The sequence below is a fragment of the Danio rerio genome, chromosome 10 (assembly GCF_052040795.2).
Source record: "Danio rerio strain M-AB ecotype USA chromosome 10, GRCz13ab, whole genome shotgun sequence".
In the NCBI taxonomy this organism is placed as follows: domain Eukaryota; kingdom Metazoa; phylum Chordata; class Actinopteri; order Cypriniformes; family Danionidae; genus Danio; species Danio rerio.
The window spans coordinates 41,648,026-41,665,134 of NC_141030.1; the positions used below are offsets into that span (position 1 = coordinate 41,648,026).

General features: G+C 35.2%; 2 protein-coding genes and 1 long non-coding RNA gene across 19 annotated transcripts in view; 2 read left to right on the top strand and 1 right to left on the bottom strand.

Moving 5' to 3' along the window:
• Window positions 1–17,109, bottom strand: part of LOC103911773 (uncharacterized) — a 339,222-nt gene that overhangs the window by 184,405 nt on the left and 137,708 nt on the right. For 16 of the 17 annotated variants that reach the window (XR_015501463.1, XR_015501451.1, XR_015501452.1 and 13 more), the window contains exon 3: window positions 6,234–6,314. The exons of the other annotated variant lie outside the window; for it this stretch is intronic. This is a non-coding gene — a long non-coding RNA (uncharacterized LOC103911773). The remainder of the gene's footprint in view (window positions 1–6,233; window positions 6,315–17,109) is intronic. 17 annotated transcript variants of the gene reach the window in all.
• Window positions 940–3,739, top strand: LOC147842181 (uncharacterized). The gene is made up of 3 exons (XM_087271223.1): window positions 940–2,435; window positions 2,775–2,951; window positions 3,073–3,739. The coding sequence occupies exons 1-3, from the start codon at window positions 2,336–2,338 to the stop codon at window positions 3,696–3,698; spliced, it is 903 nt and encodes a 300-aa protein (XP_087127349.1). The 5' UTR covers window positions 940–2,335; the 3' UTR covers window positions 3,699–3,739.
• On the top strand, window positions 12,457–14,124 carry LOC137490694 (uncharacterized). The gene is made up of 3 exons (XM_087271221.1): window positions 12,457–12,815; window positions 13,157–13,333; window positions 13,455–14,124. The coding sequence occupies exons 1-3, from the start codon at window positions 12,716–12,718 to the stop codon at window positions 14,081–14,083; spliced, it is 906 nt and encodes a 301-aa protein (XP_087127347.1). The 5' UTR covers window positions 12,457–12,715; the 3' UTR covers window positions 14,084–14,124.

Here is a 17,109-nt window from a genome sequence, read left to right on the forward strand (position 1 = left end):
ACTGAAAGGCTGATTATGATGAAGCCTACCTAATCACTGTAGCCTGATGGATGAACAAATACAATTAAAACCTTATAAATAAATAGGATATCTTGTAAGATACTGCATGATCCAAGTATAGTATTATTTGATACATTTTTTAAGTTTTCATTATATTTTGGGCTTGAAATCCACACTGAATTCACCCTTCGGATGGGATCAGTTTAATCCAGATTTTTTGGACCAAAGTGATCCAAATCCTCCAAAAAAAGGACTAAAGGTTTGAGCCGGATCAAAATCAAGATTGGATTATGTGATCTAATCCAGTTATGTAATCTATTTTTTTCTTTAAAAAAAAAAACATTTTCAAGATTTGATCCAATCCCTTATCCAAAATCCAAGTCGATTACTTTTGAAAAACCGGGCTCTGGAGATCTGCCTTCTTGCAGATTTTAGCTCCAACCTTGACCAAACACACCTGCCTGTAATGATCAAGTGCTGCTTCAGGTCTTGATTAAATGGTTTAGGTGTGTTTGACCAGGGTTGGAGCTGAATTCTAGGTAGCTCTCCAGAAACAGAATTGGTGACCCCTGCTTTAGACTAAAAAATACTATACAATGTATACTTCATTAACTAATAGGCCAACATAATCTCCATGCCTTTCTCCAATTCAGTGTCTTTTAATGAGCTAGTAAACGTCTGAAAACGATTTTTTGATTTTGTTCAATAGTTCTGTGTGTAGAATAGAAGTAAACAGGACTCGTCACTCTTCAGTCGTGTATTCAGTGAGGTTACACAGCAGAATATTTGATGCATTTTTAGTGAAAATATTTTAAAGTATCTATATAAAACCCAAAAATTCATTCATTCATTTTCCTTCAGCTTAGTCCCTTTAATAATCAGGGGTCGCCACAGCGGAATGAAGCGCCAATTATCCAGCATATGTTTTACACAGCGGGTGCCCTTTTAGTTGCAACCCAGTACTGGGAAACACCTACAGTCACTCACTCACACACATACACTGTGGGCAATTTAGTTTTTATTCAGTTCACCTACAGCGAATGTCTTTGGACTGTTGGAAAAAACCAAAGCACCCTGAGGAAACCCACGCCAACACGGGGAGAACATGCAAACTCCACACAGAAACATTAACTGACCCAGCGATGTCCTTGCTTTGAGGCCACAGTGCTAACCACTGAGCTGTCGTGTTGCCCCTGAATCTAATCACATTATTATTATCATTATCATTATTATTATCATTATTATTATTATTATGGCCGTGTGTGAAATAATAGAATAACTGGAGAAATAATTCAACAATTGCAATTGAAATCACAGATTGCATGAACTGAATTACTGGAATGAAATACGAGTAAATGCTGCCCTCTAGAGGTACCTGAGAAGAACATACGCCATAAAATGAGAATTTAGGCTAAATGATTTACCAACTTTATTATTAAACACTGAACACTTATGTTGTTCACAACAACAAGCTAAATATGAACTCATAAAAATGAATGTAGACCAGAGCTGTCAATAAAATGACAAAAATGAATGCAGATTCACAATAAATGTGGCTTAAATTGAAGACGATTACTGAAAAAGCTATTATTTGTATTTATGTTTCAGATTTATGATGCTTTTTTGGTTTAAAATCAATAAAAAATCTATAATTTATTTCAACTTGTTTAATTACACAAGTTTATTGATCGACAAATCAAGGATTATGTGGTGCTGAAAACAAGAATAACGATAATATTAATATGTTATTATTTAATATCAATTATGATTATTACAATATTACTCAAATAGTTTAAGTATTGCCGACCCTAACTTCTGAAGGATTTTATATCTAAAATTGGATTTGGGTTTCACAAAACCTTTATTTCAAGTCCTTTGTCATCAAATATATCAAATTTTAACTAATTATTTTTTTAAACTCACAAATAAACCAGCTTTTGTTTCTTATAAAGGAATTTATTATTTATTATGAAGAGATTCTTGATTTATGCAGCTGACATTTGTTTTTATGTCCTGTTCATGTGTCCTCAGTCATTTCTTTTAAAGGAAAACATTTTAGAGAAGTGTCCTGTTACCATAGTTGCAGTATATCGATCACATCATCACATCATTTAGAATGCGTTCTGAACTGTATGCAAAGCCCCGCATCATCGAGTAAAGCTCAGTGCGTTTGTGGTTTTGTGGTTGTGTGGAAGTGTTTTTGCTGTTTGTTATTGACAGTAATTCGCTGTTTAGCAATCCACGGTGCAAGACCGAGATTGTCTCTGCAAACATCACTGAGAAAGTTTCACACACCCTAGCACAGAGTTTCAAACTGGAAAAAGAACAACCAAGAATGGAGGAAAAGAGGAAAAGGAGATTTTTCAAGATACCCTCTTTCCTCAAAGCTGGCAAAAACACAGCACAGCTTGAACAAATGCCTGAAAATGGCCATGGTGAGTCATATTCACACTGTAATTTGATTATTCAGGGGTTTTCCTGATTTCAGATTATTTAAGCCCCCTTCTGTCCAGTTTTTGGGCTGTCTAGGCTCTTGTTAGACCCATAATTGACAGACCTTAAAGGATTAATTTACCAAAAAATGTATATTTGTTATTAATTACTCCCCCTCATGTACAGTAGTTCCAATCCTCTAAGACCTTTGCTAATCTTCTGGACACAAATTAAGATATTTTAATTTATATAATAAGGGATGTTATAAAAATGTAAATGTTAATTTCCTGTCAAATGACTGTAGAAAAGTGAGTCAACTACAATCCTTTCTCTTTTAACAGACGAGGAGGTGAAAGAGAGGAAGAGAAAAAAGAGCCGGCTGGCATCATTCCTCAGATCTTGCAGGAAACACCTGACAATCTCCTGCCTCACCCCTAATAAAGAAATCGAGCTGGAGAATGAAGAGGAGGAGGAAGAGCAAATAGATCTCCCAATCTCTCCACCCAAAGGCGCTGATGGTACATGAACATGTTTACATCAACATATCAGTCTATACTGCTATTAATAAATTGTAAACTTTAACATCTTGTTGAAAATCACTTTGTAAAATGTGTAACCACTTCATTTCTCTTTTAACAGATGACTTTCTGCGCAACTCAACGATTGAGCATCATCAAATCATAGTGACTCCCATGATACACAGAGAGCCTTGTGTGGAAGATGAGATAAATGTCAGCCAAGGAGAAATATTAATGAAGAAAACTACTTCATCCTGTGGAGAACAAGAGGAGGAGGAGGGCAAGATTAAAGAGGAGATGAAGGAGAAGAAGAGGAGAAGGAGAAGGAAGAAAGAGCAGGAGAAAACGGAGGAGACAATGATGGACAAGAAGGAGGAGGGCAAGATTGAGGAGGAGGGTGGAAGGAAAGGGAGAATAATAAAAGAGGAGAAGATGGAGGAGATGATGATGGAGAAGGAGGAGGAGGGCAACATTAAGAAGGAGGGGAAGAAGAAGGAAAGGAAAAGGAGAAAGATTAGGAAGAAAGAGGAGAAGAAGGAGAGAAGGAGCAGGAGGAAAGAGGAGATGAAGAAAAATGAGGAGGAGGACATGGAGATGATGGACATGAAAGAGGAGATAAAGGAGGAGGAGGAGGAGGAGGAGGAGGAGGAGAAGGTGAAGAAGAGAAATCGAAAGCAGAAAATAAGCAGCAGAATGAGCAGAAGAATGATGAGGAGGAGAAATAAAAGGAGGAGGATGAGGGGATGATGGAAGAGGGAGAAAAACAATAAAGAAATGCATTAAAAATGTGTCCCTGTCTGTTTTGTTTATCTGTTTAAAAATGAACTCTTGTGTGTCTGGTGTTGTAGAAAATAAATCATTCATTCATTTTCTTTTTCGGCTTAGTCCCTTTATTGATCCGGGGTCGCCACAGCGGAATGAACCGCCAAATTATCCAGCATGTTTTTACACAGCGGTTGTTCTTCCAGCTGCAACCCATCTTTGGGAAACATCCATACACACTCATTCACACTCATACACTAAGGACAATTTAGCCTACCCGATTCACCTGTGCCGCATGTCTTTGGACTGTGGGGGAAACTTGAGCACCCGGAGGAAACCCACGTGAACGCAGGGAGGACATGCAAACTCCACACAGAAATGCCAACTGACCCAGCTGAGGCACGAACCAGTGACCTTCTTGCTGCGAGACGACAGCACTACCTACTGCGCCACTGCGTCGCCATTTTCACAGTATGACTGATCATATTTCTTCTTCTGGAGAAAGTCTTATTTGTTTTATTTCGGCTGGAATAAAAGCAGTTTTTAATTTTTTTTTAAACAATTTTAAGGACCAAATTATTAGCCCCTTTAAGCTTTATTGTTTAGATAATCTACACAACAAACCATCGATATACAATAGCTTGCCTCATTACCTAACCTGTCTAGTTAACCTAATTAACCTAGTGAAGCCTTTAAATGTCACTTTAAGCTGTATAGAAGTGTCTTAAAAATATCAAGTCAAATGTTATTTACTGTCATCATGGCAAAGATAAAATAAATCAGTTATTAGAGATGAGTTATTAAAACTATTATGCTTAGAAATGTGTTGAAAAAAAATCTCTCCGTTAAACAGTAATTGAGGAAAAAACTAAACAGGGGGGCGAATAATTCTGACTTCAACTGCCTGAACACATTTTTACCTCAAGATTTTGCAACAACCGTCTCAGTTTTTCACCACTAGATGGCGGCGCTACTATTATAAAAAGATTATTGAAGGGGCAACAAAAAAGCTCATTTACATATTTGATCTATTTGTTTGTTTGTTGCTTTATTTACGTCTGGGTTTGTTTACACTTTAAGTAGTTCTAGTTCTGTCTTTGAGTCTAGAATAGGCTGTAGTTTTCCTCTGTAAGTGTTGTGTGAACAATCTGAAAATTGTTTTCTCTGTAACGATAACTGACCGCAAACCACATGCTGAACACAAAACACTATCTGTCTAGTATGGTTTGTTTAATTTGACTCATTTGGTAATTCCATTAGAGAACTAATAAAAACAGCACAACATCAGAATGCCTCAGATTAAGCAGCAACTTTCAATTGACACTTTCACCACAAACATAATATTTCAAACTCCACGCAGAAACGCCAACTGAGCCGAGCCGAGCCGAGGTTCGGACCAGCAACCTTCTTGCTGTGAGGCGACAGCACTACCTACTGTGCCACTGCGTCGCCATAATAATGGTAACTTGATTAACGTAGTTAAGCCTTTAAATGTCACTTCAAGCTGTGTAGAAGTCTTAAAAAAATCTAGTAAAATATTATTTACTGTCATGGCAAAGATAAAAGATATCAGTTATTATTTATTAAAACTATTATGTTTAGAAATGAGTTGACGAAATGTTCTCTCAGTTAAACTGAAATTGGGGAAAAAATAAAGAGGGGGCGAATAATTCAGGGGGGCTAATAACTCTGATTGAGATGACAATAATATATATATATATATCAAAAAAAGCTTGACATTACTGATATGGTCAAGATTGAAAAAGCAAAATAAAAAAAATAAATCAATAAATAAAGAAAATAAACTATTTACTGTAATCCAAGACAAAATGAGAAGGAAATCTCAAAAAATCTAAAATTTACTGTTTGATTCTCAGAATACAATTTGCATTTTACAATCTGAAGATTTTCAATGTTTTTTTGTTTTTTTTCCAATGAAACAAACATTTAATATTTGGATAAATTGTAAACTGCATACTCAAAATCTCAAAAGTGCTTAAGTACAAATAAATTATTTGTTTTGTACAATGTATTAGAGGTATATTAGTATTCTCCACTGCATGTCCAGGTCTTTGCTTTTAATGTGATTTATGCAATTTGTTTAGAAAAACAGGCTTCTTCTAAAAACAGAAAACCTTTTTTTTAATTCAAGATTGATTAGACAATACAAATCCCTTGCATCACCTTCCAAAAACAGATCTGAGTCCATCTGTTCCCGCTTATTTCAGACCATTATATTTGATCTCTGAAAGAATGCTCCAGCAGGGCATCTCAAATCTACCGTCATCAGTGGGAACGCATTTCAGAAGATACAGAAATAACACAGTGTACAAGAGAGATGCTGAGTAATTATTATTTAGAACTGAGCATTTAAAGACTAAATAAGCATCAAGTAATACCTTAAAATGCATCTAGTGAGAAAATCCATGCTCATATCTTTAAGTATTTCTTATTACACTTGAAGTGACCCCAAATTGATCAACAACAAAAACATGTATATACATTTATAGCCAGCGTTACCTTCAAAAAGTGCACAAGAATGAAGGCGTTAGATGATTCAGAAGTTCATCAATCACCATCAGTCCAGGCAAAAGAATGACACTGTAAAAGGGAATAAAAAAAAATTATAACAATTACTGTAACAGTGATTTGTATGTTTTGATAGATTTTTTAAGGAATTATAAATCATGCTGACATAAATTTAGTTATTAAATACAATTACATACATATATGCCAAAAAGCAGCTCGTATTTGGAATTATTTACCATGAAAAATATCATTGGGTACAAGTTTTTATGTTTACACATTCACACTTTCTTCTGAATAATATAATTTCACAGAAATATTCTTTGCAAATTTTGTTTATTAGCAGCCAATGACTATCAATTTACAACATTGTTGACAGACAAATAAACAGTGCTAATGTTGATTTCAAGTCATTCTTACATGTGAATTCAGACCGAATTTTCAAAATACCATGTCACAAGCAGACGATAACCGTTTTCAAGGTATACCTGAGGTTTGGAAAAAAAATCAAGGTTTTAAAACCATCAAAATTTGCAATACCTTTCCTAAGGTATGTGTACTATTTTTTAGGACAACAGTATGTCCAGCAGAAAGATATTCAAAGATGCCCTTTAAAATTGTAAATAAATCAGTGTTTTTAAGTCAATGATTTATTTAAATTATTTAAACTGACACGTTTACTGCACCAAAATATTTTAAATGTTTCTCAAAATAAAATCTATTGTGTACAAAAGGGGAAAAAGTTTCAGACCCGGACATTTGAAAAGAATATATTTTAGAGCAGTAATCACAAAAACAGGGAACCGTGAAACCGTGACATTTTTATCCAAGGTTATCATACCGTCAGAATCTTACCTGCCCATGCCTAGACACAAGATGCCACTGAATGAATGTCGAATAATACCTCAATATAAATATCTATACCAGACTTTAATGTGTACTTGATTATTAATAAAGGTGTGTTTATTAAACAACTGTTCTTCCACATTGATAGTTATACAAAAAAGTTACTTAAGCAGCAAATCAGCACCTCTGAAAGATTATTTGATACTGAAGACTAGAGTAATGATTCCAAAAGTTGTATATATGCTTTCTCATAAATGTACATTGGGATTTACTTATTTTATAATGGTCTTAAATGATTTTGTTAGAACAGTTGCTTTGTAACTGACTAGCCTAATGAAAACAAACAAACAAAACACAGATTTCCACAAATACATAATTGTATAAAATCCCTTAGAAAGTATTAATTTAAGAGCAAGATGTGTGCTTGTCTGTATTCATTTATGCTGAGGCAACAAAAAAAGAATCATTGAGCAAACTGTTCCCTGGTGTAGCTTGTTCGTGTTAACAATAAAAATGGCCAAATTCAATAAAACCTAGAGCAAAGTCTGTGAAATCATACAAGAATAAAAAATTGTACCATCCTTACATGTGTTACTTCAGCTGAAAAGACAAAATAAGTATCTGAAACACTTATTTCCAGACGCAGGAAAACGTGTGTTTGTTTGTAAGATCCGCGGGAAACAAATGTTACAGCGCCCTCTGCTGTCTCCACAGATTATACTCAAACTCAAATTGAGTTGAATTGAATTGACAGACCTTAAAGGATTAGTTTACCAAAAAATGTATATTTGTTTTTAATTACTCCCCCTCATGTACAGTAGTTCCAATTCTCTAAGACCTTTGTTAATCTTCTGGACACAAATCAAGATATTTAAATTTATGTATAATTCTCAGTGCTCCATACACAGTCATGAGAAGTTCAATATACTGTCAGAAAATTCAGTGTATTAACTAATATTAACAAGCACAAGTTTTAATAATGCATTAGTAAATGTAGACCTGTTATTAATAAATGCTGTGAGAAAGGTTTGTCTGACTTTTCAGGAATGTTTACCTCTGAAATTGTGAAATCATTTGAACAACTTAGAACAGAGTTTAATAATCGCTCTGAAGACTTTTTCAAATATCTTCAAATTCTGCATTTTACAGAGTCCCTATTAAAGCAAAGCCAAATTAGTTTTAAATTATGGCTGTAAAATATAGGGGATGTTATAAAACTGTAAATGTAAATTTCCTTTCAAATGACAGTGGAAAAGTGAGTCAACTACAATCATTTCTCTTTTAACAGACGAGGAGGTGAAAGAGAGGAAGAGAAAAAAGAGCCGGCTGGCATCATTCCTCAGATCTTGCAGAAAACACCTGACAATCATCACAATGGAAAATATTTTTCTTTTCAGAATATTTATTACACTGTAAAAAAGCCCTAAAATATCCCTAAATTTTTTACAGTAATTTTTTTTCATTTAAAATTAGATGTAGAACTTAGTCAAATCACAAACAACCTCTCTAAATTCACAGTTTGACTTTCATTTTAGGTACGTTATCATTAAAGACAAATTACTGACATTTTTGTTTTTTATACAGGGAAATTACAGTATCATTTATACAGTATCTTTTCTGTTATTTTAAATTATATTCAAAAATCCGTAAAAATTACAAACAATATCTGTAAATTAACAGCTTGACTGTTATTTTATGTACTATATAATTAATGACAAATTACAGCAATTTGTCTGTTCATACAATAAAATTGCCGTATTATTTGCACAGTGTTTTTCCCTGTTTTTTATGAAGTACATTTAAAATTACGTCAAATTAAAGTAATAAATTGTAATTACTTGCTCTGTAAAAAATAATGTAAAATCGTAAAAAAAGGTCAAATGACTGGCAGCTATGGCTGCCCAACAAAAAACATAAACTTATGGTAAAATGTTTTTGTTGAAATAAAGTGCAAAAAATAATAAATCTACAAATATTTTCATTAAAATGTTTACAAAAAAACACTGTTATTTTACAGACTTTTACTATATTATTACAATCAAATTTGTTCAATAAAGCTACACACTAAGTGCACTCACATGCACCTGTTCCGCTGATTGCACACACACAGTCGGAGGATCGTTATGAACTGATTACATGCACTTTAAAAGCAGCATAGACCAATTGCTTAGTCTTGTTATACTGTTACTGCAAACATTGACGCATTTCTCTTCTTTTGCCTTGCTTTGTTTGTTAATTGTTTACGTTGTTTGCTGTCGGGACTGACCATTTGCCTATTATTTGACCATGACTCTGGATTCCCTGCATAATGTTACATCTGTTTGCCCCTGTGTTGACTGTTGTTTGCCTGACCATCTTCTGTGTAATAAAGCTGCATTTGGATCTGCCCTCCTTTGTCAACGTCCCCTTCACGTTACAGTTCCATTTCATTTAAGATCTGTAACTGAATCATTCCATATAACTTAAACCTCTACATGTTTTACATGAACACTATTCAATTAAATGTAACAACTGTAATTTTAAAGTTGTGAGAATTTTAATCAGTTGTATCTCGTTTGTTGTTTTTTCCTAAATTTTTTGATCCAAAATAAAACTGTTAAATTACGATCATGAGCATGTCTTGGCATTATATTAAAGGTGTTTAATCGTAATTATTTTGGTAAATTCTTTTAAATAACATTGTTTTTTCTTGAACTTTTAGTGCAGTCACTTTATTGATGGTGTTTGATCATAATAATCTAGGAAAAGTCTGTACAATAACAGTGTTTCTTTGTAAAACTCTTATTGTGTTACTTTATTGAACGGATTTGATTGTAATAATATAGTAAAAGTCTGTAAAATAACAGTGTTTTTTTGTAAACATTTTAATGAAAATATTTGTAGATTTATTATTTTTTGCACTTTATTTCAACAAAGACATTTGACCGTAATTTTATGTTTTTTGTTTGGCAGCCGTAGCTGCCAGTCATTTGACCTTTTATTTACGATTTTTTTTTTCTTACAGTGTAGTGATGCATGCAATGATTACAAAATAACCAAAAAAATACAAAGAATGTCAATCACTGATTTTTGAAATCACTTTCAACAATTGCAAAAAGAGACTGAAAGGGCAGAAGCACAGCTTCATCTGACAGAGGAACAACTGACTCTAACCAAACTGCAGCAAACCAAGGCCAGACTTGAGATCCGCCATCTAAAGGCTACGCTCAGACAAGCCGGTCTCTCCACATCAGAGGAAGTCTGAAATTATTGTGGAGGTTTTGACATTAAGTCTTTTTTTTTTTTATTCAATACATCTATATTTAAAACTTGCTATAAATATCCTCAATGTACAGTGCTTGTGTTGTAGGTGTCAGATGAGCGGACTGATGGAAGAGGATAGGGTGGGGTTTTTCTTGTTCTTATTTTTTATTTTTTTTATGTGTGTGTTTTCATTTCAAATAAAAATAAACTTATATTGACCCCACACTGGCTATTCTACTTGTTTTTTCTTTACATATCTCTAGTTCTACAGTGTGATTTCATATCCTGTTTGAGCACTGGTTATCCAGATTAAGTGATCCTGAAAAGTTCCTATCCGGATCAAATTGATCCAATCCGATGTTGCTTTGAAAAACTGGCTCAAAAAGTAAGCTGGATTACGTGATCCCGGATCACAAAAAAAGGAATACTAAATCAGGATCAATTTTATCCGGATTAAACCTTTTGAAAAACCGGGCTCTGGAGATCTGCCTTCTTGCAGATTTTAGCTCCAACCTTGACCAAACACACCTGCCTGTAATGATCAAGTGCTGCTTCAGGTCTTGATTAAATGGTTTAGGTGTGTTTGACCAGGGTTAGAGCTGAATTCTAGGTAGCTCTCCAGAAACAGAATTGGTGACCCCTGCTTTAGACTAAAAATTACTATACAATGTATAATTCATTAACTAATAGACCAACATAATCTCCATGCCTTTCTCCAATTCAGTGTCTTTTAATGAGCTAGTAAACGTCTGAAAACGATTTTCTGATTTTGTTTAATAGTTCTGTGTGTGGAATAGAAGTAAACAGGACTCGTCACTCTTCAGTCGTGTATTCAGTGAGGTTACACAGCAGAATATTTGATGCATTTAGTGAAAATATTTTAAAGTATCTATATAAAACCTAAAAATTAAATCATTCATTTTCCTTCAGCTTAGTCGCTTTAATAATCAGGGGTCGCCACAGCGGAATGAAGCGCCAATTATCCAGCATATGTTTTACACAGCGAGTGCCCTTTTAGTTGCAACCCAGTACTGGGAAACACCTACAGTCACTCACTCACACAAATACACTGTGGGCAATTTAGTTTTTATTCAGTTCACCTACAGCGAATGTCTTTGGACTGTTGGAAAAAACCGGAGCACCCTGAGGAAACCCACGCCAACACGGGGAGAACATGCAAACTCCACACAGAAACAATAACTGACCCAGCGATGTGCTTGCTTTGAGGCGACAGTGCTAAACACTGAGCTATCGTGTTGCCCCATGAATCTAATCACATTATTATTATCATTATCATTATTATTATCATTATTATTATTATTATGGCCGTGTGTGAAATAATAGAATAACTGGAGAAATAATTCAACAATTGCAATTGAAATCACAGATTGCATGAACTGAATTACTGGAATGAAATAGGAGTAAATGCTGCCCTCTAGAGGTACCTGAGAAGAACATACGCCATAAAATGAGAATTTAGGCTAAATGATTTACCAACTTTATTATTAAACACTGAACACTTATGTTGTTCACAACAACAAGCTAAATATGAACTCGCAATGTAAATGAATGTAGACCAGAGCTGTCAATAAAATGACAAAAATGAATGCAGATTCACAATAAATGTGGCTTAAATTGAAGACGATTACTGAAAAAGCTATTATTTATATTTATGTTTCAGATTTATGATGCTTTTTTGTTTTGAAATAAAAAAAAATCCATAATTTATTTCAACTCGTTTAATTACACAAGTTTATTGATCGACAAATCAAGGATTATGTGGTGCTGAAAACAAGAATAACGATAATATTAATATGTTATTATTTAATATCAATTATGATAACTATAATAATACTCAAATAGTTTAAGTATTGCCGACCCTAACTTCTGAACGGTTTTATATCTAAAATTGGATTTCAAGTCCTTTGTCATCAAATATATCAAATTTTAATTAATTATTTTTTTTAAACTCACAAAATAAACCAGCTTTTGTTTCTTATAAAGGAATTTATTATTTATTATGAAGAGATTCTTGATTTATGCAGCTGACATTTGTTTTTATGTCCTGTTCATGTGTCCTCAGTCATTTCTTTTAAAGGAAAACATTTTAGAGAAGTGTCCTGTTACCATAGTTGCAGTATATCGATCACATCATCACATCATTTAGAATGCGTTCTGAACTGTATGCAAAGCCCCGCATCATCGAGTAAAGCTCAGTGCGTTTGTGGTTTTGTGGTTGTGTGGAAGTGTTTTTGCTGTTTGTTATTGACAGTAATTCGCTGTTTAGCAATCCACGGTGCAAGACCGAGATTGTCTCTGCAAACATCACTGAGAAAGTTTCACACACCCTAGCACAGAGTTTCAAACTGGAAAAAGAACAACCAAGAATGGAGGAAAAGAGGAAAAGGAGATTTTTCAAGATACCCTCTTTCCTCAAAGCTGGCAAAAACACAGCACAGCTTGAACAAATGCCTGAAAATGGCCATGGTGAGTCATATTCACACTGTAATTTGATTATTCAGGGGTTTTCCTGATTTCAGATTATTTAAGCCCCCTTCTGTCCAGTTTTTGGGCTGTCTAGGCTCTTGTTAGACCCATAATTGACAGACCTTAAAGGATTAATTTACCAAAAAATGTATATTTGTTATTAATTACTCCCCCTCATGTACAGTAGTTCCAATCCTCTAAGACCTTTGCTAATCTTCTGGACACAAATTAGGATATTTTAATTTATATATAATAAGGGATGTTATAAAACTGTAAATGTTAATTTCCTGTCAAATGACTGTGGAAAAGTGAGTCAACTACAATCCTTTCTCTTTTAACAGACGAGGAGGTGAAAGAGAGGAAGAGAAAAAAGAGCCGGCTGGCATCATTCCTCAGATCTTGCAGGAAACACCTGACAATCTCCTGCCTCACCCCTAATAAAGAAATCGAGCTGGAGAATGAAGAGGAGGAGGAAGAGCAAATACATCTCCCAATCTCTCCACCCAAAGGCGCTGATGGTACATGAACATGTTTACATCAACATATCAGTCTATACTGCTATTAATAAATTGTAAACTTTAACATCTTGTTGAAAATCACTTTGTAAAATGTGTAACCACTTCATTTCTCTTTTAACAGATGACTTTCTGCGCAACTCAACGATTGAGCATCATCAAATCATAGTGACTCCCATGATACACAGAGAGCCTTGTGTGGAAGATGAGATAAATGTCAGCCAAGGAGAAATATTAATGAAGAAAACTACTTCATCCTGTGGAGAACAAGAGGAGGAGGAGGGCAAGATTAAAGAGGAGATGAAGGAGAAGAAGAGGAGAAGGAGAAGGAAGAAAGAGCAGGAGAAAACGGAGGAGACAATGATGGACAAGAAGGAGGAGGGCAAGATTGAGGAGGAGGATGGAAGGAAAGGGAGAATAATAAAAGAGGAGAAGATGGAGGAGATGATGATGGAGAAGGAGGAGGAGGGCGGCACGATTAAGAAGGAGGGGAAGAAGAAGGAAAGGAAAAGGAGAAGGGTTAGGAAGAAAGAGGAAAAGAAGGAGAGAAGGAGCAGGAGGAAAGAGGAGATGAAGAAGAATGAGGAGGAGGACATGGAGATGATGGACATGAAAGAGGAGATAAAGGAGGAAGAGGAGGAGGAGGAGGAGGAGGAGAAAGTGAAGAAGAGAAATCGAAAGCAGAAAATAAGCAGCAGGATGAGCAGAAGAATGATGAGGAGGAGAAATAAAAGGAGGAGGATGAGGGGATGATGGAAGAGGGAGAAAAACAATAAAGAAATGCATTAAAAATGTGTCCCTGTCTGTTTTGTTTATCTGTTTAAAAATGAACTCTTGTGTGTCTGGTGTTGTAGAAAATAAATCATTCATTCATTCATTTTCTTTTTCGGCTTAGTCCCTTTATTGATCCGAGGTTGCCACAGCGGAATGAACCGACAAATTATCCAGCTTGTTTTTACGCAGCGGATGTTCTTCCAGCTGCAACCCATCTTTGGGAAACATCCATACACACTCATTCACACTCATAAACAACGGACAATTTAGCCTACCCGATTCACCTGTGCCGCATGTCTTTGGACTGTGGGGGAAACTTGAGCACCCGGAGGAAACCCACGCGAACGCAGGGAGGACATGCAAACTCCACACAGAAACGCCAACTGACCCAGCTGAGGCTCGAACCAGTGACCTTCTTACTGTGAGACGACAGCACTACCTACTGCGCCACTGTGTCCCCATTTTCACAGTATGTCTGATAATATTTCTTCTTCTGGAGAAAGTCTTATTTGTTTTATTTCGGCTAGAGTAAAAGCAGTTTTTAATTTTTTTTAAACAATTTTAAGGACCAAATTATTAACCCCTTTAAGCTTTATTGTTTAGATAATCTACACAACAAACCATCGATATACAATAGCTTGCCTCATTACCTAATCTGCCTAGTTAACCTAATTAATATATATATATATATAATATATAATTAATATATGCTTTCTCATACATGTACATTGGGATGTACCTATTTTATAATGGTCTTAAATGATTTTGTTAGAACAGATGCTTTGTAACTGAATAGCCTAATCTAATGAAAACAAACAATAATCTCACTATAGCCTGACGGATGAACAAATGAAATTAAAACCTTATAAATAAATAGTATATCTTGTAAAATACTGCATGATCCAAGTATAGTATTTTTTGATACATTTTTTAAGTTTTCTTTACATTTTGGGCATGAAATCCACGCTGAATCCACCCTTCTGATGGGATCAGTTTAATCCAGATTGTTTGGATCAAAGTGATCCAAATCCTCCAAAAAAGTAAAGCTAAAGGTTTGAGCCGGATCAAAATCAAAATTTGATTATGTGATCTAATCCAATTATCTAATCCGCTTTTTCTTTTGAAAAAACTATTTTAAAAAAGAGATTAAGATTTTTTTTTAAGATCTAAGATTTTTTTCAATTTTAATAAAAAAACTTTTAAACCATAAAAAAAAAGTTTCAATTTAGTAGTGTTGAAAACTCATCACATTCAACATTTAATCACTCACTCACTAGGATAGAGATGGGTTTTTTAAGGAAAATTATCATATAACTATATATCTGGTAAAAGCTGGGATCTCTGGGTATGTCCCCTGCAACAGAAAAAAAACCCTCTCATTTAGGACTGAGGTTTCTGGGACAGAGAGATATGATTTAGCCAAGGTTGACAGCAGTGGGTAACGTTGTGCATTGTCTATCCACCACTTGAGAGGACAAGCCATGAGTGAGATAGAGGTCTCTTTGCGGTACAAGTCAATGTCTGCATCAATCAATCTATCTAAGTGTTCTGCAGTCCCCATGACTGTTTTTAGTCATATTCCCCGACTTATATTTCACCACAGTCTGGCAGTGCCTGCATATTGTTTTTTTCTTTGTCTGTCACCTTTTCTCCTTTTTTGTATCTTTTTAGAAAGAAACCGAGATGCTTCCACACATCTGATTTAAAACCCGCTTTAGGTTCGATCATTTCCAGCTCTTTTTCTTCCCCGCTACTAGCAACACACTCCATTTCCGCATTACTGGATCTGTAGTGATAACAGACCGCAAAGGATGATGGCCACGCCTAGGCTGATGGGAATTGTAGTTCCCGCTACCTCCCATTCGCTTCATTTGCCTAAGCAAACCTTTCTCAGAAATATAGTTTTATTGAGTCATGCGTCTACGGTAATATTGAAAAAATTACTATTGCGGTATGACAGTATTTACAATATTGTTACATCCCTAGTATTTATTTATCTGTCAGGCTACAGTGATTAGGTAGGCTTCATCATAATCAGCCTTTTAGTATAGCCCTACAGCAAATTAACAAGAGTTTGGCCTCATGAAATAATCCCCCAAACAGCTGTTAAAATTGACCAAAAACAATACATTTTATTCTGTCACTAATTGATATATATATATTATATTAGGGATGTAACGGTATCAGAATTTCACGGTACGGTAATACCTCGGTATGAATGTCACGGTACGGTATTTATTGAATCATTTACAGGAAAAAACAAAACTTATGAAAATACTCCAAAAAAGTGCCAAAAGTGTCAATGACATACAAATTAGTCATCTATCTGTAAGCTTTGAAACAGGAACTTCAATTTTAATAACAAAAAAATATTAAACCATGTAAAAAAATTAAGTTTCAATTTAGTAGTGTTGAAAACTCATCACATTCAACATTTAATCACTCACTCACTGAGATAGAGATGGGTTTAAAGGAAAATTATCATATAAATATAATCTGGTAAAAGCTGGGATCTCTGGGTATTTACAATGTCCCCTGCAACAGAAAAAAACCCTCTCATTTGGGACTGAGGTTTCTGGGACAAGAGAGATATGACTTGACCCAGGTTGACAGCAGTGGGTAACGTTGTGCATTGTCTTTCCCCCACTTGAGAGGACAAACCATGAGTGAGATAGAGATCTCATGTCTGCATCAATCTGAACAGTGTGCTGTATTTCTGCTGTCCCCATGACTGATTATTATCGTATTGGGGGACGTATTCCCCAACTTGCAGGCACGTGCACACACAGGGCTCAACCTGTGCAGTGCACATGCCCTTTTTAGTCTTGGATAGAAAGTTCCCTTCCAAAATGATCAAAAGTGCCCCCGCGACGCGACACACCCTCCGTCCCCGCTTTACAGTACGCGCGCGACAACACAGCTGATAAGAACTCGCGCGACAACACCACTATTCAGTACGCGCGCGGCGACAACACCCGCTTTAGGGTTTTCCAGCTCTTTTTGAT

Coding starts and splice junctions, on each gene's coding strand:
- LOC137490694 (XM_087271221.1), top strand. CDS start 12,716: ATGGAGGAAAAGAGGAAAAGGAGATTTTTCAAGATACCCTCTTTCCTC. Junction 12,816..13,156: donor AATGCCTGAAAATGGCCATG/GTGAGTCATATT, acceptor CTCTTTTAACAG/ACGAGGAGGTGAAAGAGAGG. Junction 13,334..13,454: donor TCCACCCAAAGGCGCTGATG/GTACATGAACAT, acceptor CTCTTTTAACAG/ATGACTTTCTGCGCAACTCA.
- LOC147842181 (XM_087271223.1), top strand. CDS start 2,336: ATGGAGGAAAAGAGGAAAAGGAGATTTTTCAAGATACCCTCTTTCCTC. Junction 2,436..2,774: donor AATGCCTGAAAATGGCCATG/GTGAGTCATATT, acceptor CTCTTTTAACAG/ACGAGGAGGTGAAAGAGAGG. Junction 2,952..3,072: donor TCCACCCAAAGGCGCTGATG/GTACATGAACAT, acceptor CTCTTTTAACAG/ATGACTTTCTGCGCAACTCA.